This window comes from Python bivittatus, unplaced genomic scaffold (genome assembly GCF_059951505.1).
Source record: "Python bivittatus isolate LINGU-HERP-01145 unplaced genomic scaffold, Pbiv_v1 ctg000310_np1212, whole genome shotgun sequence".
Classification (NCBI taxonomy): domain Eukaryota; kingdom Metazoa; phylum Chordata; class Lepidosauria; order Squamata; family Pythonidae; genus Python; species Python bivittatus.
In genome coordinates this window covers 5,137,923-5,161,583 of record NW_028277054.1, presented here as the reverse complement: position 1 = coordinate 5,161,583, position 23,661 = coordinate 5,137,923, and the positions used below count along the sequence as shown (strand labels likewise).

Sequence of the window (23,661 nt, the reverse complement as noted above, 5' to 3'; positions counted from 1 at the left end):
TGGGTCACAATTCACTTGCAGAAGATATATTCTATACACAAAAGGCCTTGAACTCAATCCATAGCAACTTCAGTTTAAAAAGATCTTTTGCCTAGAATTCTTCACTTTGAGAATCCAGAGAATTGCAGCCAGTAGAAGTAGCCAGTCCTGAACAGGACCAAACTGACCAATGATTGGATCTACTTTGTTCTGAGCCAATCTCACACATTTAAGATCTAGCTTCACTACAGGTAGTCCTCGACTTAAGATCACAATTGGGACTGGAACTTCCATTGCTAAGCAATGTGGTTCTTAAGTGAGTTGCACCTGATTTTACCTTTTGCTGTGGTCATTAAGCAAATCATGTGGTCGTTAAGTGAATCCAGCTTCCATTGACTTTGCTTGTTGGAAGCCCCCTGGGAAGGTCACAAATGGTGATTGTGTGACCCTGCCACACTGCAGCTGTTGTAAATACATACCGGTTGCCAAGCACCCAAATTCTGATCATGTGACCACAGGGATGCTGCAACGATCGTAAGTGTGAGGACTGGTCATAAGTCACTTTTTCAGCACCATCATAACTTCATACAGTTGTTAAACAAATGGTTGTAAGTCGAGGAGTACCTGTATCACCACTGCAGAAACAATTTCAAGTTAGTTTCACCATTTTCGGGATCACAAGGACTATCCCACTCTCAAAGCATAAATCACTTCAAATAACCAAAAGGGTGCTAGAGAATGCAGTTTCAGTAAAGTTAAAGAACTACATTTCCCAGGGTTCCTTAATTTTACAACACAAGGTTACTCGCACTGATGGATCTCCTGAAAGGGTGTAGGGTTTTTTTGGTTCACATTTCTGATTGTTTTCTAAAGCAAGACTTAGGAATTTGAACAATACTCTCATGAGTACAGAATTCACCAATAAGCATATTTTCATCTCAGAGGGCTCACTCCAAGCTCTGGTTCTCAATCAATGTTTGCATACTTAAAAAAATAACTAGAAATCTGTAGCAATTTTACATCCTAAAACACCTGCAACTATATTGTTGGAATATTATACTCAAGCTATGCATGCAAGCAACCTTTTTGTTTTGCAGAATGCACTGCATTTTATTTAGCAATAAGGTACAAAAAATTCAGTAGACCGATATACCCCTGGCTAGGCTGTCACTTAGCTGTCCACTGCAATGACATGATTTCAGTAGAACCCTAAATAGATGTAAACTTTGTATAATAGGAGCTGAAAAAATGAGAGCCTGTTCTCCTTATCAAATGATGCACCTACATTTACAGTCAGCACTCAAAGCTACACCCAGTTCAGAGTTAGCATCCGGTGCCCTTCAGAAGGATCATTTGTGATAGCAGCACAAATCTGTTCCCTGTAGAAAATGCAAACGTTTTCATTTTCTAAAAGAAAAAAAAATGGGGGATGGGAATCTTGATAGCTAAGGGTGAAAAAAAATTGCTGCCCAGAAGCCAGTCAGGATTTGAGAGTTCTTTGACAGTCATAAGAAACCAACAGAGAATTAGGTGGAAGACAGTATCTCCAACCAATAACATTCCCTTTTTCATCCTTAGGTTAGAGAAATGCTTCTTTACAGATTCTGAGCCATCTTTCTAAGTGGAGCAAAACCTGCCACGGCACTTCCAGAGGACAAAAGACTTTGCCCACTATTTCCCAAAAGGAAAGAATCTGGCTCTGCGTCTCACGCAGCAGCGCCTGCTGCCTTCTGTTCTCCACCCAGACGTGGGAAGAAGAGGGATTCACTACTGGTAATGCTAGAGCTCCCCACGAGCATGACGAATATAGTGCTCATGCAGGCCTGCCTCCTGGTTAAAGCTCTCCCCACACTCCGTGCAGGAATAGGGCTGGGAAGGCAGCAACTCCTGGGTTTGCCGATGGAAAGCCTGGTGTCGACGTAGGTTTGAAAGCTGCCGAAAACTCTTGCCACAGTCGGGGCACTGATGAGGCAAGCTGCAGCCAGCAGCATGGCCTAAGCGGTGATGCTGATAGTTGGCCAGCTGGCCAAAGCGGCGGCCGCAGTCAGGACAGTCAAAGGTGGGGCACAAGCAGTCGCTGCAATCAGACGGGGGCGCCGGGGCATGGCCTCGCTGATGGCAGATGAGCGCCCGGGAACTCTCAAAAGCTTTGTTACAAATGAAGCAGACAAAAAGGGCATCCTGCAAATTGGCCTGAACAAAGTCCTCCGGATGCTCTCGCTTCATGTGCCGTTCCTTGAATTTCTCATCGGGGAAGGTAATCAAGCAGTGAAAACACTGATTGGCACCCAGGCTATCTAGAAATGGAGAGAGCGAGAGGGACAGCAATGGGTACAATTTATGTGAATATGTCTTTTCAACTACAGATTCCAAGGCAGCAATGATACAACAATACAACAAAGAAACAACACAAGAAGAACATCAATCACTGACTAATCTATTCCCATCTCCCCAATATCTTGGAACTCTGGAAGCTTCAGTTCCAAAACGTAAAGAGTACTATGCTTTCACCTACAGCCATGGGAGGTATAAGTTTCTCATCCCCAACTTTTCTTTTTCTAAATGAAAACTAAGACATGCAGGGGCTTTAATGAAGATTTTGTGTGTGTAGAGCCATAATCAGCTGTCTGGAGTGCAAATGATGCCATGCAGAAAATCTGTGTGTCATGAATTCATTGAAACACTAGAAGTAAATATTTATTTAATGCTATTTTAAAGCAATCATTTGTTAACATGACGCTAAAAGATGCATAAACCCTAATGTGTAGCTATAGAAATTCCCAGAGCATCTTAGAAATCAGGAAGAGGCATAGCTAACCTTTTCAATCTAAAAAAAAAGTCACAAAATCTGAAAACAAGAATACTCAGGTATCAATTTTTAGTGTTATACAAATCTCAGAACACACACTCATAGTGTTACTATATGACTCTTTGAGTCAGTGTTGCCTCTTGGCAACTGCCTGGACAAGTCCCTGCAGTTTCCTTGGCAAGGTTTTTCAGAAGTGGTTTGCCATTGCCTTCTTCCTAGGGCTGAGAGTGAGTGATCGGCCCAAGGTCACCCAGCTGGATTTATGCCTAAGGCAAGATTAGAACTCACGGTCTCCTTGTTTCTAGCCTGATGCCTTCACCACTACACCAAACTGGCTCTCTTAAATAACTATAACCTGCTAGAAACCCTCTGAAATCAAGAACCAAACTCAACACTCACAGATGGTACTACTGTTAGAGCATTCTGTGCCCTTGCCCTCTGGTGGCAGCATTATAGGGTCTTCATCTACCAAGAGAGATCCTGGTTTATAGGCTGACAGATGCTCCTGGGATGATGACGCACCTTCGCAGTTACGATATGACACCTTTTTAAGAAGTGGTTCAGCCAATGTTAACTTGCCAACGGCAGAAGACTCAGCCATTGCTTCCTATAACAACAGAATCAAGTAGTGAGCAAAACATCCAGTCCCATCCAGTTTCTTCCTATACACCAGAAATGGTGATTTCTAAAAATGTTTTGTACTTCCATCTCTCTCTGCCACCAGGTCAACAACAGAAGATTGTGCCAATTCTAGCCCAAAATATCGAGAGGGCACCACATTGCCTGCTTGTTTCCATACACGATTCAGCTCAAGCCCCACCATAGCACACCCCTTTCAATACCCTTTTTACCACAATTTTCTGTTACAGCAAGCTTGAGAGCAACCTTTGTATGTGTCCTTTTAAAATACCCTTTCTCCTTCTAGGGTCCACAAGGCAAGCAAGCTCAGGTGCATCAGGCCCAAAAGGAAAACGTGTTTTGTTCTGTTCGGTTCTGTTTCGTTTTGTTTCCCCACCATCAGTTTGCCGGAAGGACGAACATCAAGCCGGGCACAGGCAAGAGACGGATGAGGCTACGGGCCATTACCTTTGGGGGGAAGGATTTGGAGGGCTTCTACGCAGAGAACCGGGACCAGGAACGGGCCTTCGGAAAGGAAAGAGGGCTCCCGCTTAGCCCATCTTCCCCTCTCGGATTCCCGTTAAGAAAAGGAATCGCCTCTTCTGCCCCCGCGTGGGAAGAGGCTCTTCCTCTCTGCCCCTCCTCGCGCCCGCCTGCCTTGCTGGGGAACTGGATCGACGCCTCAAGCTCTGGACGACGCCCTCTGCCGCCCCACGTCTGCGCCAGGCCGGGGCTGCTGTTGATCCTCGCCTCGCCGTCCCTCGCTCGCCCGCCCGCCGCCGCGGCCTACCCCTCCCTGGCGCCTCTCATGGATGCCCCAGCGGCTCTCAGAGCCTTCCATCTGGGTCCCTTCCAGCTGCGGCCCTCCAAACCAGAAAACCTGCCCCAAATCCTTGCCGGCTCCCCGGTCACCCCCTCGAGGCCGCCCCAGTCACCCCCCGCCCCGTCATGACTCATAATAACCCCAACAGCTGTCCTAACGGCCCTCGCCCCGCTCCACATTCGGCCGCTTCCGGGGCCCTTCCTTCTCCAGAAAGGCCTTCGCTTCCCGTAGAGCCATTCCAACCGCCTGCACGAAATGCTTTCCCTTACTTCCGTCACATGTCTATGACTGCCACCAACTATTTTTAGACAGATAAATTAGAGATTTGGGAAAATGTGGTAGGCTCCAGTGCCCAACCTCTGGGCCAGGTCTCATAAATTACTGGATCTTGTTTCAGGCATTTTTATAGACAGCCTCGGGGGGTCGAGCAATGACGCACGCGCATAGCGGAAAGCGCTCTACAAAGCACCCGTAGATTATTACTTGTAAGAGACGCGGCTGGGCTCGAGTTCCACTGGTTTGCGGTGTCCTGCGCATGCTCCTTGCAATGCGCGATTCCAGCCATCATGGATGTTAAACAGGGGGCGCAGGCGCCATCCGCTCTAGCTTTCTGGTCAGTTTCCCATCAATGCTCCTGCGCTTTTAATTGCACGCCATGTCACGTATTGGAAAGCATCTTCGCCAGTGGAAATTCTGCCTGTCATTCCCTCTGCTAAGGCAGTCTTCCTGTACCGCTGGAAATAGGAAGTAACAGTAACAGTAATTTTGCAATTATCCATCTTTCAAGAGCATTTCATGTCTGTCACACATTAGGAAGACTTAAGATATTTTCACAGAATAGCATCTGACGATGAAGGGACTGCACAGACGTTTTTAAAAAAATCTGAAAGAGTGAAGAGCATCAGTCCACCTGATTTATAAACATGGGACTGTGTCAAATTGATTCCAGTGGTTTGTTCATGATGCATCTCAACTGAAATTCCCTCCAGGTAGGACGAGGAATTATGATGGCTGTTGCTTTTCGAAAAGGCATAAACCTTAATAGGCAAAGTAGAACATTCCCTCTGAACAGCTCAGTAATGCTATAATTCTGGATAACCTTATCCTCATGGATTATGCCCCATTAAATGTAATGGGATTTGCCAGAGTCGAAAGGCACAAAATTGCCTCCATAGCTATATGTGTATATTTATGCAACTTTATGGGGGATTCATTGAATACAGACCTACTTGGCAGATGTAGGGACTGGCTGTGGCATATCTGGAGAGAAAGATTTATTTGCCCAACGTTTTCTGAGTATTTAAAAAATAGAAAATGAAGTGCCAATGTGAATCACGCCAGGAATCGGGTAATGTGGATATAAAATCCGTCTACTACAGGCACACACGCACGAGGCATTGGTTCTCCTCCTGGACCTCACCTAGCAGTTTACCAGACTGGTAGCACCCAAGCTGTACTAGAGATCTTTTGTATAAACTGTAGATCAGCAAAGCAAGCAACATAGACCATCACCTACTCATGATTTGCATTTTTGATTTCCACCCGAGCACACCATTTCAGGAGCAAATAATGCTAAAAGCATCAATCCTACCTCATGGTTTAAGTCCTCAATAAGCACTTTCAATTGGGAACAGAAAATGAGGACGTTAGCTGGCTTTGTTCCCTGAATTCAGAGATTTTTAACCATGGTTTCCTCACAACCTTGACTGGCCTGGTTTATGTTGAGCCCAAACCACGTGTGAACCACACACACTGTATACTCTTTTAGTTGTTTCTGAGCTCTATCAGAGTACTTGTTATATCCCTGGAAAACCACCACAAGGTCTGCTTCTTTGGTGATGACATAATGAAAGTTCACTATCCTAAAATCTCACAAGGACATAGGAGGTCCTGGGTTTTTAAGGGCTGACTACGCATAGCCAGCTTCGTCTGCAGAGATGACGTCTTCCAAGCTAGAACTGGCTTCCTTATAAGAGAGACCCTGGCTGAGAACTCCACACAATCAGCACCCCTCAGGTTCCCCACTGGCAAACACAGAGATGGGCACAATAAAAAGTCACACATACAGAATCATTTTTATTAAACCACATCTCCCAGCTACTGTGAAGAGATATTGTTAATATTCATGATTTGTGCGGATTAGGTGCCATCTCCAGGAGCTGCTTTCTTAAAAGCCACACACGCACGCACACACACGCACAAACAGAATACAGCTTCAGTTCAGCATGGACCACCCAGATGCCAATATGACGACAATGGAAACGGGACCCTGACTGAGAAAGGAACTGTCTGGGAATGCAGGATCTTGCACACAGGACAAGCGATGCCAATCCATCACTTCTTATCGCGCCCCTCAATTTGGGATGGGTCTGGTGTAAGACAATCCTGGTTCCATTAATGAAACTGAGCTGCAGAGCACCATCCTGCTAGTGCTTCTGTTGCAAAAATTCATTAAAAGGAGCTCCTTTGGGGAAAATTTTTTTAAGGACCATCAGATCCAGATTATTTCTTTAAGGGCAGGGGGAAGGGAGAACCTCTCTTCCTGCAGGTGAGCTGGGTTTTTCTGAAGTCACTGCACTCACTCCAGAGAGGCAGGATACAAAAGTGATTGCTCTCAAGATCATGTCTTTCCCCATTCCAAAGCTAAATTCATTTCAGATATATAGAAAGAAATGGTTTTTTTTAAGGAACTAAGATAAAGGTTTCACTTTTCAGTATCCTAGCAGGACAGATCCCTTAGCAGGGGCCACCTATGACAACAAGGAAGTGGAAATGGGCTGGGGAAACGGGCAGAAAATCGATCTACAGCTCTCCGCGAGCGTGGAGCATGTAGTGCTCATGAAGTTCGGATACCAAGCCAAACTCGCCTGGGCACTCAGTGCAGTGGTATGGTCCATCAGCCCCATCTGTGTCCTGGTCCCCGTTAGCCTCCCTGGGAGCAGGAGAGGGAGGAAGCTTATTACGAGGAGGGGCTGGAGGGCTTCTGCGCCAGCTATGTTCACAGCGATGGCCCTCCAGTGTGGCAGGAGAGGCAAAGCCCAGACCACACTCGGCACAGATGTAGTGAAAAGCTCTGCCCCGGCCAGAAGTCGGGGCCGTCCGCCCTTCCTGGCTGTCAGGATTCCCCGGCAAGATCAGTGGGGGTGGGGGTGGCTTGGTCGAAGAGGAACCACTGTGTGGCCTTTTGCGCCCCACGTGGTAGCTACGGTGCACCTTCAGGGCCCGAGATGTGCCAAAGCCACGCCCACATTCAGGGCATTCGTGCCATTCAGGGCTAGGAGCCTGGGAAGAGCTGAGACGATCCTGCCCCACCTCTCCACCATCATCCACCTGTTCCCCAGCAGTTGCTTGTTTTGGTTCTTTGCTCTGGGGACCTAGCAAGGTAAGGAGAAAGAAAACACAGTGATACACGCAAGTATAAAGCACCCTTGGCTTGCTCCCCTCCCTATAGCTCAGAGCTATAGCAATGGTGGGGCCAAAGCTTTCCTCATTTGCCAGCCCCATGGATAATTTGCTATATCAAGGGGTCAGGTTTTATGTATCATGTGGAAACACAAAGGAATGTGAGGAAAGCAACCTGCAGGAGCAAGGAAAGCCACCACCTTTTGTTGAGAAGCTCTAACAAAATACTTTATATTTATTTATTTTTATTTCAAATTTAGATACCGCCCATCTCACAAAAAGTGAATATTAGCAAGTAAATGTGTGAGAAGGGCAAGAGCTACAGCTATTGAGTGGTGTTGGAAATAGCACTCTTAGTATCCTCAAAGGTGCCCTTTTGATTGCTGTTTTACAGATTACAACCCCAAGCACAATAAATTAATAGCTGAGCCTGGGCCCATAGCATCAAACCTGGATGTCTCTTCTACTGCCCAAAAGCTTCTTGCCATGCAACACTCCTATCTATGATCTAACACTTCTGTTTACCTGGATAGCCATTGGCAGATGGGGTTGGGGGGCTACTGTCTCCAGAAGATACTGAGGTTGCTTCTGATTCCTCCTCCTCCTCCTGCATGGCTGAAACACCTGGAAGAATTAAAGCCCACTATGAGCTCTTCTAAATTAACAATTGTCTACCCTGTTCTAAAATATGGAAGTTTATATGCTTAAATAATGAATCAAAAAGGTATTTTTGATCAATGAGACTCACAGATAGACCAAGGAGATCACATACTACAAGATTCTCAATGCTGCAGACTGGCCCCAAATTATGGCTGTTCTACAGATATATATAATCCTATAGATATTTGTTATTCAGAGCAAACTACCACAGGTAAGGCTTTCTCTGCCCCCACTCCAGAAATAGACATTCTTCACTGAAAACTCTAATTGCATGGACGAGTCTCTAAATTTAATCTTCCACCATGCTGGACCACATTCCCATAACTGTAGTCCAATTTATCCAGAAGGTGCCAGACAACTGCTGTAAATGATTTCCTAAGTCAATGGATCCCTCGAGACCCATTCAGAAGAACACATGGCTTGCAGGAGTCCTTCCAGAATTATCTATCCCACCAGGGTAACATGAGCTTCTTGAGAGCAAACTGCTGCTTGGAACTCTGGCATACAATTGTTAGGCGATCGAGATCCATGCGCTGTTGATGTTCAGCAGTCCCGAGCTAAGTCACCTGTAACTCCTTGCAAAATGCCACCCCCTAGTGCTCTGGTGAAACAAGTGCAGTTAGCGGGAAAGTTAACGGTGATGAGATGAAACTGTCATTCCAGAGCCCGCCTTCAAGGTGGACTAATTAGGGTCCCGAGCCGCCTTATTCTGATATTGCAGAGCAGCAAATCTGTGACTTAATCTCCGCCTACCTACCAGAAATGCACCGCGCACACCCAGTTCACTCGTGCCCCTGCCTCGCTTCCCAGGGGCATCTCCCGTCTCAGCCCCGAGGGCCCCTTCTGGACCTCCCGGAGCGGGAGGGGAACCCTCAGGGCCCCCAGCCCAAGCTCCTCGGGCGGGGGAAGCCTGCGCCCTCCTGCCTGTCCCTAGGCTTTGCTCACCAGTCGAAGTCCCATCCTCCTCCTCAAAGCCAATGTCCTCAGAGCTCCCCACTTCCACATGCTTAGGTACTTCGGACATCACCCCTTAATGCCAGCAGCCCAACCTGCAAGAGGAGCAGAACCGGGACAAGAGAGAGATGGCAGAGAGCGCGGCAGGGAGCCTGCCCCCCCCCGGGCCCCATCCCATAATGCTCAGGCTGCCCCCCGCCCCCGCCGGCCGAGCCAAGCCAAGCCAAGCGCTGCGCTGGCCCCAGCCCCCGCTCCCATCATGCTCTGCAACCATGCGGACCACAGCGGAGCCCACGATCCCATCATGCACTGCGGCTGGAAAGGGTCCACGAGCCAAGAGAAAGGAGAAGCTGGAGGGGGGGGAAGCTATCCCTTTCCCATAATGCCTTGCACATTCTACCACTCACCGGTTCCTCCGGATTTGGGGAGGGGCAGCCCGGTCCCCTCCGGCCACAGGACCCTAGCTGCGCAAGCGCAGAGAAAGTAGACAGGACCCGCCCACCAACCCTTATGCCTCGCGCGTGCGCCGTGAGGCTTGAGCGCTCGGGCTCGTAAATCAGCGCTGCGCATGAGCGGGCCGCGAGCCGCTCCAAACGGGCGACCAGCGCTTTCGCTCTGGTGGAGTGGTGGTCCGAATCGTCCCGCGCATGCGCGTGCAAGGATCAGCGTGGGGGCTGAGGCGAGGTTCTGCGCGTGTGCCCAGGAATAAACCAAGTGTGCGGTGGGGGGGTTGCCGGGAGTGGAGGGGCGGCGAGAGAAACCGGCTGAAATTAGTACTGATAAAACGCAATTTTAAGCATGCGTGTGTATTCGGAAATACGTGCAGCTGCAGCCAATGGGGTTTGTGGTCAGGTAAATAGGCGCTGGATTGCTGCTTAGGTTTTTGTCCCCCCCCCAACTGCAGAATGCAAATGTAATCCAGGACCAACAACCACTCTTCCCCAACCTGGCGCTCCTGGTACTGCGGCTATTATTCCCATCCAGAGTAGGCAAAATGGACGGGGATTCTGAGAACTGCACCCCAGCCTATTCTGACCCCAAACATGCCAAAACCGGATCCACATGCTGGCTGGGGATTCTGGGAAATGTAGTCCCAGGACATCTGGAAGAAGCCGGGTTGGGACGCACTGTCCTGACCTTCTTGTTCCTTTAGCACCGCCTCCCCCAACTTGGTGGGGGGTCTCCGACTCTGACGGTGGGAATTCCGGGAATTGGGGTAGCAGCACGCCTGGAGGGGCAGGACGGCAGCGGAGGCTGCTCGAACAGAATTGCTGCGTGGCGTCCTTCCCATCGGCTGGCGAAACTTTTCCCAGCCGCCGTTGCTGACAATCCAGAAAGGGTCTTAGAGGGGGGCCGTTTCGGATAATTTCCCTCCGGAGGCTTGCCGTTGGGCGGGCGCGTTCGTGGGACGCTCCTGCGAGCACGGAAGGCATCGCGAAGATGCTGCGGTCGAGGGACGCCAGAGGGCGCTCGGGCATCGAGGGGCGGCAGGAGGAGGCGGCTGCCCGCAGAGGGCGCCCTCGAGCGGAAAAAGGAGCTGCGACCGCGAGAGGGCAGCCGAGGGAGGCGGAACGCGCACAGCGGCGTGGAAAATGTGTGGACTTCAACTCCCAGAATTCCCCAGCCTGGCTGGGGAATTCTGGGAGTTGAAGTCCACTCATCTTCAGGCTGCCAAGTTGAGAAACACTGCTCTAGCCTATCGCATGGGAGAAGGCGTGCAACTGGCGTTCTTGCTGTTCTCTGAGCTTGGCGCTTTGCTTGCAGAGATTTCATTACCTATTATTATTTTTATTATTATTAGACTTTTATCCCGCCTTTTTATGTCTTCGGGCCAACTCAAGGCGGCCAACTTACCTAATACTCCTTCCTCCTCCTATTTTCCCCATCACAACAACCCTGCGAGGCGGGTTGGGCTGAGAGAGAGGGACTGGCCCAAAGCCCCCCATCCAGCTTTCATGCCTAAGGGAGGCCCGGAAGTCACCGTCTCCTGCTTTCTAGGCCAGCCCTTTCACCGCTGCACCAAATCTGTCTTTCACATCTCCCAGCACCTCTCAAGAAGACGCTGGAGCTCAGCCAGAGTGGGGGTATTCTGTGGGTCCCAGCCGGACAGGGGCGAGGTTGCTCTTCCCTCGCATCCCAACCTTTTAGGCTGATCCTAGAAGGTTGCTTTGATTTCCCCCCACCTTTCAGTTGGGGTTCCCCCATCAATTCCAAAGCAGAGATGATGATTTTTGCAGATGTTCGGCCTTGCAAGATGTAGCACAAGAAATCCTTGGATTTTCCCCAGGAACAGAGCTGTTTCAGGGAAGAAGCCCCAAAGCCTGGGTTTAAGACTATCTCTAATAAAGTTCTTTCAGTAAGGCAGTGTTTCTCAACCTTGGTCACTTGAAGATGTGTGGACTTCAACTCCCAGAATTCCCCAGCCAGCATAGCTGGCTGGGGAATTCTGGGAGTTGAAGTCCACACATCTTCAAGTTGCCAAGGTTGAGAAGCACTGCACTAAGGCCTGAGTCTTTCTTCCTCTGAGCAGGGGCTTCCCCAACCTGGTACTCTCCAGATATTTAGGATTACGACTCCCTCCCCACGAACACCTCAGGGGGATAGAAGGCTGTTCTGGGGTACCAACGCACCCTTCTGAGCACCCTTCCAGCAGTCTGAGAATGACTGGTTAGTTCAGAAGGGGCAAACGGTCATACATCCCCAAGCCATCATGAAAAAATATCCCACTGCCGTCTCAAAATTAGCGTGGCAAGCTTTCGCTGATTAGTCAGTGAAAAACAGAATAATTAACCTTTGAGTTGATCAAAATGACACCCCTAATTAATTAGGCAGCATTTTTAATTTTATAAGCTTTAAAACAAGCCCTTCAGAGTACTGTATTGCCATCCAGAAATGCAACCTTAAAAATGTTTCCTTAAGTCCAGGGCCTAGAGGAGACCTGCTAAAATGCTAACAGGTCCTTCTCTACCCAGAATTGATGTTGTACATACAAATATGGGCAAACGTAATAATGAGGTTGGTAAATAAATAGGATTAAAGAAGGTTATATGTTTATATCCACTTTCCTGGGACCAAATTCCACTGACTCACATCCAGGCCTAGAATTGCACTGGAATTTTCTCTAACTGATTCTCAGAATTGCAGAAAAGATTCAGGGAAAGGCAGGCATGACTGCCCAATTTCCAACTGCCTCTTTAAAAGAACCCAAAAGGAGGAGATTTCAAAATAAAGATGATGTCATCTTCAGTAGCGTGAAGCTTTGCTGCTCAGTGAAATCAGATGTATTTTATTTCTTCTCCCTTGCAGAAGAATGGAATTTCATCCACCAACACATGCTTTCTGCTTGGATTGCGTTATCTCCCACATCTCATATCCTTAAACAGAGTTCACGGAACCTTTTCTCTTCAAAGCAAAGAAAATGCTGCTGCTGCTGCTGCTGCTGCTGGAAATGATGGGGAGGAAGGAGGGTTTCTAGGAGCTGTTCGAAACTGGGACAAATGAGGGAACGATGGAATGATCCTACTGCTGTAGGATCCAATGTGCTCAACTGCGCAACAGATTCCAACCGGTGCTCCCCCACCACCACTTTAATCTGTTTCTGCTGCCTTTTTTCATTTGTCCCGAAACGCCAAACAATTTTGAAATCCCCAGATTGTTAGGAAAGTTCCTGGAGCACATCAGCTGGCAATTCTCAGCAGGATGGTACTCATCAACGTGAAGTTAAGTAAAGCCTTCTTAATCCGTTCAGCATCACCGGCAGGCAGAAGGGCTGCAACTCAGCAGTTGAGGGCCCGTTTGGCATGGAACTAGGCCACGGATCATGGATGTTGAATCTTTTAAGCTAAGTCACACCCATTCCCATTTCACAGGTGGCAAAGGGAGATTGAAAAACTAATCCTAGCTTTCAAACCTGGAGTGGGTCGTCAGCCCTTCCTGATCCCTGTTTTTGCAGCTGTAAGTGAGGAATGGATTGTGTTTTCACACACACAAAAAATGATGCATTCCTTGTCCACTATCTGACATGAATGCTTTCCCTGTGAAAAGCTGCAGGATTAATAATACCGAAAAATGCATTTCTGGATCTGCTCAAGACCCACATCATTCAGTTTCCAGTGACCACAGACCAATTTCTCTGCAAGTTTACAAGCAGGACCTAAAGGAGCCGTTGTGCCTAGGATCTGGTTCTCAAAAGCACATCAAGGCAAGTTCTGTGTAGGCATTAGATTCAATCCTGGTTTTTTATCTTGCATAAGTATTTTGGTAGTTTGCCAAGATTGTGACCTCAAAAAATGACAAGCGAACGTCAGAGCAGGGAACGGAGCAATACCAAAACCCAAGTTTATTGTAACCTCAGTGAAAGGCTTTCAAGATTTGTCTCAGTATCTCAGCAGAAGAGGAGGTCCAAGATTCAAGTCAGTAGAAGAGGCTTGCAGTCAGCACTGAGAATGCCTCCCTCTTTTGCCCACCACATTCTCAGGAATGGGGACCACATGGAAAGACCGCCTGAAGGCGATCTTAATATGCCGCCATCATTGAATGGTGCTACTTCAATGTCCGCTAGCAATGAGTCCGCTGACTGGGGAGATGGGAGTTGTAATCCAACCTATCTGGAAATCACCAGCTCGGAGAAAGGTGTTTGAATGGTTAAGAATTGACCTCAGATTGTACCTGCAGCCGCTGTGCTGGTGCCAAATCAAGGACAATAATAGGAAATTTGAGAAGCACTCTGAACATTTGAGCATTGTATGTATGAAAGTGAAATCTTCTTAAGTCTTCGCTTCTGTTGATGAAGGGAGTCAAGAGTTCTGCCAGGAACAAAAGAAAGGTCAGCAAGGAACATATCTCTAGCACAGTGTTTCTCAGCCTCGGCCACTTGAAGACATGTGGACTTCAACTCCCAGAATTCCCCAGCCAGCATGGCTGGCTGGGGAATTCTGGGAATTGAGGTCCACACATCTTCAAGTTACCAAGGTTGAGAAACACAACTCTAGCAATTCATCTAAGCTTAGTCTTGTTGGGGTGGGAATTTGGTCCTATATCTCCAAAAGGAGAACCCCAGTCCATGTTAAATCTAAATATTCTTTGTGATGACATTGGATATGCATCCTCAGCGTGCAAATGTCTTTCTCCTGCCAACCATCCTTTTGAAGAACCATCACCTTTTCATCTCCACTACCCTAGGTTCATTCATGTCTCTACTTGTAGCGTCCCTCCACGGAACGCTTCTTCCCTCCCTCCCTCCCTCGCCTGCCAGCCAAGCCTTGATCTTCCTAACCCATATGCCGGGTTAACTGCTAGCAGTGCTAAGCTGGAAGGTCACATTTGGTTCCTTCCAACCCTAAACCACTTGAGTTGTTCAGCATGGCCTAGATGCAGACAACGCCCACTCAAAGTTTAACCCACGCAAGGTCTAAATCCTCAATGCCTTCCTGGCATCTTAGTACTAGGGTTGCCAAAACTCATCCCCCACTTTCCCACCACTCATCCACCCCGCTCTGGTGCCTTCAGCAAAAACTGATAAAATTAGCAGATAAAGCAACGGAGACAGCTTCCCTTGTTAAATGTTGGCCTAGGAGCAATAGAACATTTGGGATACAATCATATGATTAATCATATTTCGATCCCGTCCTTCTTTGCCCAGGGCAGCACACGTGGGATTATGAACTGTTCTCCTCTCTCCTGCCCCATAAATCCCTTTATAGGTTATTGTTCTTTTTATGTTATCTATAATTGAGGTTTCTGAGGGTTTTTTACAGTTGCAAATTGTTCTGAGCTGCCAGGAAAAGCAGTATAAATCTGGGTTTTATTTTTACAACAGCCTAGCAAAGTGGAATAGCCTGAGAAAAATGAGACAGGCTCAAAAAACTAGTGAGCTGCGACAAGGATTTGAACCCAGCTCTCTCCAGTATGAATTTCATACATTCTCAGCCGCTACACCCACTTTGGTGTTTTGCCCAGAAGCATTACGCACGTGTGAAGTTTCGCACTTCGTGCATTTTTGTCTTAAAGGAAATATGTGAAGACATCCAACAGTTTCTCTCAGTCATCTGTCTCTTGTAAAAAAAATGCTTTTGGCCGCTTGCACTTTCCAAAATATGAAAAAAAGAGGGCACAGAATCATAACTCAAGGCAAAACAACAGAAACTTAAATAGGCTAACAAATAGACTAATAGGATTACATGTAGCAAAAAATTTCCAATGAACTACATTCTAAGAACATAAGCCACAGTTATATTAGTTTGAAGGGGATTTTTAAATATTATATTCTCGTTTCCCCCAAATCCTTAAAAAAAATCCCCCGAGGCGTTCATCTCTTTCCCCTTTAGACTTACATGGGTGTAGAGATGTGAACCCTTTCCCATCCCTAAGCCTGAGAAATCTCATGCCTCCATAAAGCTCCTTTAACGTTTTTCAACATGTGTAGAAATGCTTCCTCTTAATGGGAACATCCCAAGTTTGTTTTGCAGAACTGTAATGAATCTCAGTTCATCCCAGGTTCACCCTGAGAACAGAGAAGTGTTACTTCGTCCGCTTAACTGGAGTTGACATCAAACAGTGCAGAAACAGTGCACGGGCTCAAAGGGATGTGTGTGGGGCCACCGTAGCAAGAAGAATGGTAAAAGAAGCCGACAGAAGACACCAGAGAAAGCTTGAGGAGATATCAACACCACTGCACATATCTTGCATGCTTCTCACTGACATCAGGAACACACCCAGGTTCCATTAGGTTAAAGGCCAGCTTAGATTCAGTTCCACAATATACTAAGTGTCCTTTCCTTAACCACAATGTACGTATAGAATGATTACACTGGTTAGATTCATAAACTCTCCTGGCCACAAAGGCTGGAGCATTCAACAATGTGGAGCCACAGACTAATGACAGATTCAGCCCATTTTCATCTCAAGAGGGGCTTCTATGGGTCCCCAACCCACGTGAGATTAAAGGAGTGGGGAGGCCATATTATAAAACTCTTTGCCCCCAGAAATTTGAGGGCCTCTTCTTTGTCTTGCATAAAAGTGGAAGTTCCATAAAACTTCTGTAAAAGTGGCATAATTCTGAGGAGCTTTGAGTACAGATGATGGACCTGGACTGGGCGACCTTGTGGGTCATGGTTCTATTTTATTAACTTTACTGTTTTATTTCTGTTGTACTTCAAACTTCCCTAAGTCTTTTGGAGTAGGGTAATACATCAATGTTTTCATCAATCAATCAGTCAAGTTTAGTGAAATGGTCCATCAGTCTTACACAGACCTACTGAAATCAAGGTGATTTGAATTAGTCATGGTTAAATCAGCTCTCACTGATTTCTGTGAGTATACTTTGCATCCAGCCAATCATCTATACCTTATCTCAATCTGGTATATTTTAGATATGGTGTCTGCAACTCTCTTATCCATCGATCATGCTGGTTTACAATGGGAGGAATTTATTTGGAGGACGCTGAGAAACCAGTTTAAGTCCAGGGTCACCCAAAGAACGTGTTGGGTTTTTAAATGCAAGTATTTCCATTCCTGATCACATCATGCTTGCCAAGTCTTTATTTAAAAGAAGGAAGGCCAGTGGATAGCTGGACACAGAGTTTCGTATCTGTCTCAGTATTTATGTCAAGGGAGAATGTCCTGTGAATGACCCACATTTTTGAATTAACACCTGGAAGAGAGGCTGCTAAGACAATCTTGCTCTTCCTATTTACTCTTGCCAGCTGCCAGATAACAAACATTCTGCTCTAACCCCAATTAGATAATTATTTCCTTCTTTTGTCATAGCAGGCACTCAATACCTACTAGACTCTTAATCATCATTAATATCTAACCTTCCCTTGCTGACGCCTGGCTTAAGCAACTTTGGGGGAGGAGGGGTAAAGTGAGGTTGAAGGACTGTACAACTTACACAATAAAAACAACCCCTTTGTGAGTCCATTTCCATGGCTGATTGAGTAAGGATCCCCAGCACTGTAAGTGATTATTTGGGACAATTTTAGTAAATTGATCCTGTTTATTTCAGCCCTGGCACCTCCTTTAGTGTCTTCCTGCTTTGGTATCTGTCCTGCAAATTCTAAATTAGCCAGAAACACAAGAATTTCTGAAAACAGAGAAGAAACTGTAAAGATCCTGGGTTCTGAACGACAAGCCCAACTGACTAGTCCCAACGGATAATGATGAGGGGCTCTGAGAGTGGTTCCCCAACCAGGTTTGGGATACTATGGATTCCTAACCCTTGCTATGTGTCATTACAACTGCCATTTCTGTATTGAAACTCTATTGGTTTTTGGTTTTTATAAATTGGCGCCTTTGGCCAGCTTTTAGGAAGAAGCCTGGCTGATAAATGAATCCTGTTTGATCTGTCATGAAAGGATACTCTGCGTTCTCCCTCCTTGACAGATCAAGAAAACAGGTATTTTCGAGAGTGGCCCTGTTCCCGTGAAATATCTGGCCCCTGAAATCCACACGGCCCCCACACCCTTGCGGTTCCACAGAACAACAAAGACTTGGCTGTTTACGAGAACATTTGCAGACCCACAACGTATCTGCTTTTTCATCTCATGTTTTGGTATTATTGTGGTTATTATCTCTGCTGCTCTTTTATGAATTTCTAGTTATGTTGTTTGTTCCTGCAATTTATCCTCCACCTCAATCCAAAACGAGCTTTAAGCGGTTTACTGATATGACTAATACATAAAACAATACTGTGACGTTGCTGCTACTGAAGCTGATATACATAAATTTATTAAAGCTGGTATCAAAACCCAGGTTTCTACCAGCTCTGGAAAGCCATGAGAATGGGGGCTCCCCTTATCTTGGTCAGCAGACTGTTCCATAGGTGGGGAGCCCAGATAGAGAGCACCCACCTTCAGGCGTCCTGTCATTACAGGTAGGTGCTGTCTGGTCATCCGGATCAAGTGGGCAGAAACCTTCTGGGAAAGGTGGTATCTTAGATACCTGGACCCCGAGCCATACTGAGTTTTGAAAGTAGCAACCAGTACCTTGAACTGTACTCAGAAACATAATGGTAACCAGTATGTGGTAGTACCGCAACCACCCAGTAACACATGGACAACTGCATTCTGGACCATCTGAAGTTTGCAGGTGGTCTTCAAGGGCAGTTCCATAGTGAGATATTAGCCCCTGGCAGTCTTGAGCTGAGCAAGATATTAGTAAATAATATTTACTGGGGCCCCGAGTATGGGCAGGGACCCACTTCTTGGTTGTGTTAGTGACTGGGTTTGAGGTTTCTCAGCTGCTTTGTATTTTAACTTTTGTCATGTTTATAATTGTTTTTATTTTAATTCTGTTTGCTGCCCAGAGTCACTGGTTGGGGTGGGCGGCCATATAACTTGGATGGATGGATAAACAAACAACCTGAGCAATGGCAGCTTGTGAGCAACCACCGCTGAAGCAGAAGTAAAAACAGTTCATCACCAGATGTAAGTGACCTAAGCGTGAGGGTTTGGGTAACGGATTATGCTAAGCCATGATTTAACTATGGCTGATTAAACAGACCACAATTAATTGGGTTTCAGCGGCACACTGAGCCATGAACCCTGGTCTACAAGCCACAGCATCTGGATTCAGCCCTTGTGCTAGACCAACATCTGAAATCATATTATGACAATATGTGAATGAAGTCAAGGAAGCTCTTGGAATTAATTGATCAAAACATTCCATTGGCATAAAGTCTGCATTTAAAATAAATCAAATATTTGCTAATCTCATAATAAGTAGGGCATTTTTATTGTGTCTCACTGTTTCCCCAGCACTTAAAAAGAAAGAACTTCCTTTTTTCTTTAGAGCAAAGGGTTTTATTCATCAGTTTAGATCTTACCTTCCCATCCTGGGAAATTTTGCTCCTTTTAATGAGATTCTTTTAACTTCTCTCTAAATTCCCACAGATGTTTTGCCTCTGTGGAACTCCTCAGATTTGCTTTGAAATGTGGTGGCAAATCTACTTACGCCTCAGGGTTCTGCCGAATAATAAGAAGTGTCACATTATGTTTTTGTTGTCGGTTGTTTGAGTTTGCTTTAATTTGCCGTTTCCTCTTTCTCCACTTTTGCTCTTTCAAACGGCGGGAAGAAACAGGGAAAGCTAGAGCAATGTCATCAGTCTGTGTCAGATGGCGGTTTGAAGCAAAAAGACAATCAGTTGGCGACCCACTAAGGTTGCAGCAGGAGGCAGCATCTGGTTGATGCTGCCTGACTTGGGAAGCTAAGCAGGGCCTACATGGGGTCAGAATGTGGATGGGTGGTCAGCAGAGAATTCCCTGGGTGAAGGTCAGACTGGGAAAACCAAAAAGCACCTCGGACGGTGTATTTTCTGCAGTTTTGCCAGGAAAGATGACTCTTATTTAACTGGCCTCAGGCACCACCTCTAAAGAAAGCTTCTCTCAAGTTGAGCTCAACCCCTGGTGATTTCATGGCCACCTCCATATTGTTTTCTTGGCAACGCTGCAGAAGATGTTTTTCACTGCTGGCTTTTGAGAGATTTTTGAGCTTCCCAGTCTAGGAAATATAACTTTCCAGCTGCTCCCACAAGGGGAAGTTCAAAAAAGTCAATAGGCAGATAGATCTGCCTTCTTGACATTTTGACCCCCCTCCTTCCATGGATGCCACTGGGCTTCCTATAGTCTCCTCCCCTCCATGAACTAGAGAGGTCCAACCGTGTGGAGCCTGTTTTGAGATCAGCCAAGATCAGCTAGAATTGATGAATTGATGAATCCGCAGTGAAAACCGCTACACTCCATTATGTGCTGACGCATGATATGTGCAGAAGGACAATGTCTTTTAGCAGGCCAGAGGACCCCAGTCTTGCCGAAAAAATCCAGGAGAGGCCACGTGCTATGTGCAACTTCATTCTCCCACCATCTTGTTCTACAGGAAACAGAAAACCAGCAGAATATAACTGACAATGCTGGAGGTGCACATCAAAAAAATAAAGGGGGAAAAGTTGCTTGCGTCTTTCCTCCAGCAGCATCCGTTAGAAAGAGATAAGCCACTCTGTTGTCTCTTGAACAGCTTGTTTAGTTTATGATGTTCACAATGTGGTTGACTAAGCAACTGACATCTTCTGGTATCAGCAAACTCGCCCCACTTTCTCTGATGGCATTGAAGCCCTGAGTTTCTGAGAAGCAACGATAGATGCCCAGATGCCCAACTCTAATGTCATGACAGGCAACCGATGGATGGCTCCTTTTCGTTCCCTCCTAACAGATCAGGGTTTTTCCCTTTCTCCTGACTCTGAGGAGCATACCAGTATCTTTTTTTTTTTTTAATTCCCACAAGAATCCAAATCTACCTTGTAACAAAGAGCTGGATTCTGGCTCTGTTATCTGATACGGGAGTCCTTCTCACTCGGTGGTGGCTCCCTACATTCTTCTTGATTGTTGACTCCGTTGCAAGCAGATTCAACAAGTTATTTGAAGAATGGGGTCGAAAGCCTACTAGCCTCTTCCACTGCTATCATCCATCATGGCTATAGAAAGTCCATCTTCCTCACTGTTGTACTGACACAGCAGTGGTTGTATGACCATCTCTTGAAAGAAGATAGCAGATTATGTTATCGGGTAGAAGACATCCATTTATGGAATGCCCTTCCTTAACAAAGGCATCAAATGCTCTTTTTATTAAATTTCAAGCACTGGATTACGACTTCTTGCTTGCCCTGGAACATCACAGGAATCTGGTTTGACAGAACGGCAACCCAAATGAATGGGATTAAGTGCTGTTTTATGTGATCATGTTCTTGGGCTCTTATGTGGTTTTTCGCTAACTCAATAAGCTGGTGGAATGATTGCCTTGTGCTTTTTTTTTTTTTAAAAAGAAAGTATGTTGTTTATTAAGACCTCTTAAACTGATTGTTCTATTTCTTACTGCAAGAACCACTTTGGAAGGGTAGCTGAAATTGAAGACGTGGGCTACAGTTGACGATGATCGCTGAACTGGCCTGCCTCTGGTTGAGCCTTGATAATGTTAATGATGCTTTAAACAAAGCAGTTGGTTTTTGCTATCCTGCTAGCCCGTAGTTAATACCAGGAACTGATTTACTACAGCCACAAGGACCGGTGCCATTTTAACACGTACACATTGTCCAAACTGACTGCCAAAAAGTTTGCGGGCCCTTGGCCGTACCTATTAGCTTTTCTGCTCCCTATCAGTTACATGGTTCATTGTGTCCAGATGTACAGCAGCGGGCTTCAGATGCGGTGATAAGCCACAGTTGGGTTTACCATGGTTTGCTGAATAAGCCACCGTTTGCACATAATTATATAATATTCCCACAATGTTACAAAATGCTTGGTGTAATGGGTCTATGCTTGGGGGGTAGACTTTGAATGTCTAAAATGATAATATTGCAAGAAATATCTGCATTTATATCAGCTTGGTGCAGGGGTTAAAGGCACCCGGTGAGAAACTGGGAGACCCTCAGTTCTAGTCCTGCCTTAGGCATGAAGCCAGATGAGTGACCTTGGGTCAGTCCCTCTCTCTCAGCCCTAGGAAGGAGGCAATGGCAAACCACTTCTGAAATCTTGCCAAGAAAACTGCAGGGACTTGTCTATGCAGTTACCAGGAGTCATGATTAACTGGAAGGTGTGCGCACACACGCACGTGCACACACATATACACCCAGAAGAATCTATATATCTACATCTTTAACTATCTAGGTCAGGGATAGCAACTTTAAGATGTGTGGACTTCAACTCCCAGAATTCCCCAGCCAGCATGCAGTTAAGGGGGAGCCTCTTCTAGGAGTTAGATCAGTGTATTTACACTTGGCAACTTTAAGATGAGTTAAACTCTCAGAATTCTGGCATGCTGGCTGGGGAATTCTGGGGGTTGAAGTCACATCTTAAAGTTGCCAAGGTTGAGAAACCCTGACCTAGATACACACACAAACATACTATATGCACATATATGCTTTCAGATTTTCTCCTGATTTTTAAACTTGCTTTGATCCTTTGGCTATCCATGTGTATTTTTTATGTGAAACAATCAAAGGCAGAAGAAACTTTGCTAAGTTAGAAAACAAATGGGGTGGACAGGAGACGCCTGAAGGAAGAGGAGCCTACGTGTTTCGTAGGTGCTTGGCTCAACTGGGAAAAGCTGCTTCGCTTTTCTTTGAGTCAGGCGGCCACCCCACGTTTTTTCTTTTCAGTGTTTTTTAAACTTGGCAACCTTAAGACGTGTAGACTTCAACCCCCAGAATTCCCCAGCCAGCATGCCAGAATTCTGAGAGTGTAACTCATCTTCAAGTTGCCAAGTGTAAAATACACTGATCTAACTCCTAGAAGAGGCTCCCCCTTAACTGCCCCTGCTTGGAGTCTGATCTCCTGAGGTTTAAGAAGGCCCTTAAAACACTTATTTTTTACGGGCCTTTAGGAAGCTGAAAGGATTTTTCCCCCCACTGGCATTACTTGATGCCAGTTTAAGTTATGGTAGTACAAGGATTAAATGGTGTTTTCAATTGATTATTATATTATTGATACCCGTTTTTATTGTGTTCTGATTTTTATTGTTGGTTGGTTCTACACTTAGACTCAAGTGTAATAAAAACACTAAGCACTAAATGTCATACAGGGCCTTTTAAAAGCAGCCTGTATTGCTTGCACATAAGGCTGCGTGCCATGAAATGTCTATGTCCAAAAGAATTCCTTGTTTGTATGCGCTCACCCTGTTTTCTACACGGGTCTGTGCATCACCAAAACGGCGGTTTCATCTCCAGAATTTGGGGCTACCCATCGCAGCACAACAAACAGCACAATCTTGGCAATCTAATCAGTGCAGTGCAAATACAGTGTTCACCATGGAAATGCTAATTTTGCAGCCAGGGAGAAGAACCAATTCCGCATTCAGCTGATAACAAGCATAGGCTGATGTGAAACGTTCCGGTCTCAAACAGCTTTGTGTTTTATAGAATATGCACTTCCTTGTGTGACAAAAGGTGGGGCAGATGCCTCTATAAACAAAGCAGAAAGTGAGCATTCCTGAACCAAGCTCTGAAGTGTTTAGTATAGATGGTAGATAAATTCATTTCGCAGGCTTTGTACAGTACAGCAGTACAAATATGTGCAAGATATAGTACGAAACGTCAAAATGACGGCCGTGATGGTGCAATGGAAGCCCTGTCCATTTTTAATGTTTCACATCTGCAAAAAAGTCAAGATGGTGGCCACGACAATGCCATTGAAGTGCTGCCCACTTTGTGCTGTCACGGCCATCTTGACTTTTTTGACCCTATCCTGTGGACATCCCTGGTACAAAGCCAAAACCAGAGCCATTATAGACTGGACTGGCTTTATACATTTAATAACAACAACAAGAAAGGTTGGCTGATTTTGAAAGCTAAGCAATATGCCTCTGGTTACTAGACGGATGGGAGACCACTAGGAAAGGAAAGGCAGTCACTTTAGGCTGGGACATCAGA

The 23,661-nt window shown here is 46.1% G+C and overlaps 2 protein-coding genes across 8 annotated transcripts; both read right to left on the bottom strand.

Annotated features, from left to right (window-relative positions):
• Positions 1–1,118: 1,118 nt before the first annotated feature.
• On the bottom strand, positions 1,119–5,115 carry LOC103054078 (uncharacterized). 3 transcript variants are annotated; one of them, XM_088139927.1, is made up of 3 exons: positions 4,713–5,115; positions 3,188–3,395; positions 1,119–2,276 (listed from the first exon to the last, which is right to left on the bottom strand). In XM_088139927.1, the coding sequence occupies exons 1-3, from the start codon at positions 4,764–4,766 to the stop codon at positions 1,759–1,761; spliced, it is 780 nt and encodes a 259-aa protein (XP_087996053.1). In that variant the 5' UTR covers positions 4,767–5,115; the 3' UTR covers positions 1,119–1,758. The 3 variants fall into 3 exon arrangements, with proteins under 3 accessions (XP_087996053.1, XP_015743393.1, XP_007427337.1); XM_015887907.3 differs by lacking the exon at positions 4,713–5,115 and adding an exon at positions 4,370–4,436; XM_007427275.4 differs by lacking the exon at positions 4,713–5,115 and adding an exon at positions 3,875–4,345.
• Positions 5,116–6,285: 1,170 nt separating this feature from the next.
• Positions 6,286–10,646, bottom strand: LOC103053208 (zinc finger protein 629-like). Of its 5 annotated transcripts, none has more exons than XM_007427272.3 (4): positions 9,653–9,789; positions 9,237–9,340; positions 8,157–8,255; positions 6,286–7,603 (listed from the first exon to the last, which is right to left on the bottom strand). In XM_007427272.3, the coding sequence occupies exons 2-4, from the start codon at positions 9,313–9,315 to the stop codon at positions 7,032–7,034; spliced, it is 750 nt and encodes a 249-aa protein (XP_007427334.1). In that variant the 5' UTR covers positions 9,316–9,340; positions 9,653–9,789; the 3' UTR covers positions 6,286–7,031. The 5 variants fall into 5 exon arrangements, with proteins under 5 accessions (XP_007427334.1, XP_007427335.1, XP_087996051.1 ...); XM_007427273.3 differs by lacking the exon at positions 9,653–9,789 and adding an exon at positions 9,526–9,643; XM_088139925.1 differs by lacking the exons at positions 9,237–9,340; positions 9,653–9,789 and adding an exon at positions 10,383–10,646.
• Between the last annotated feature and the right edge of the window lie 13,015 nt (positions 10,647–23,661).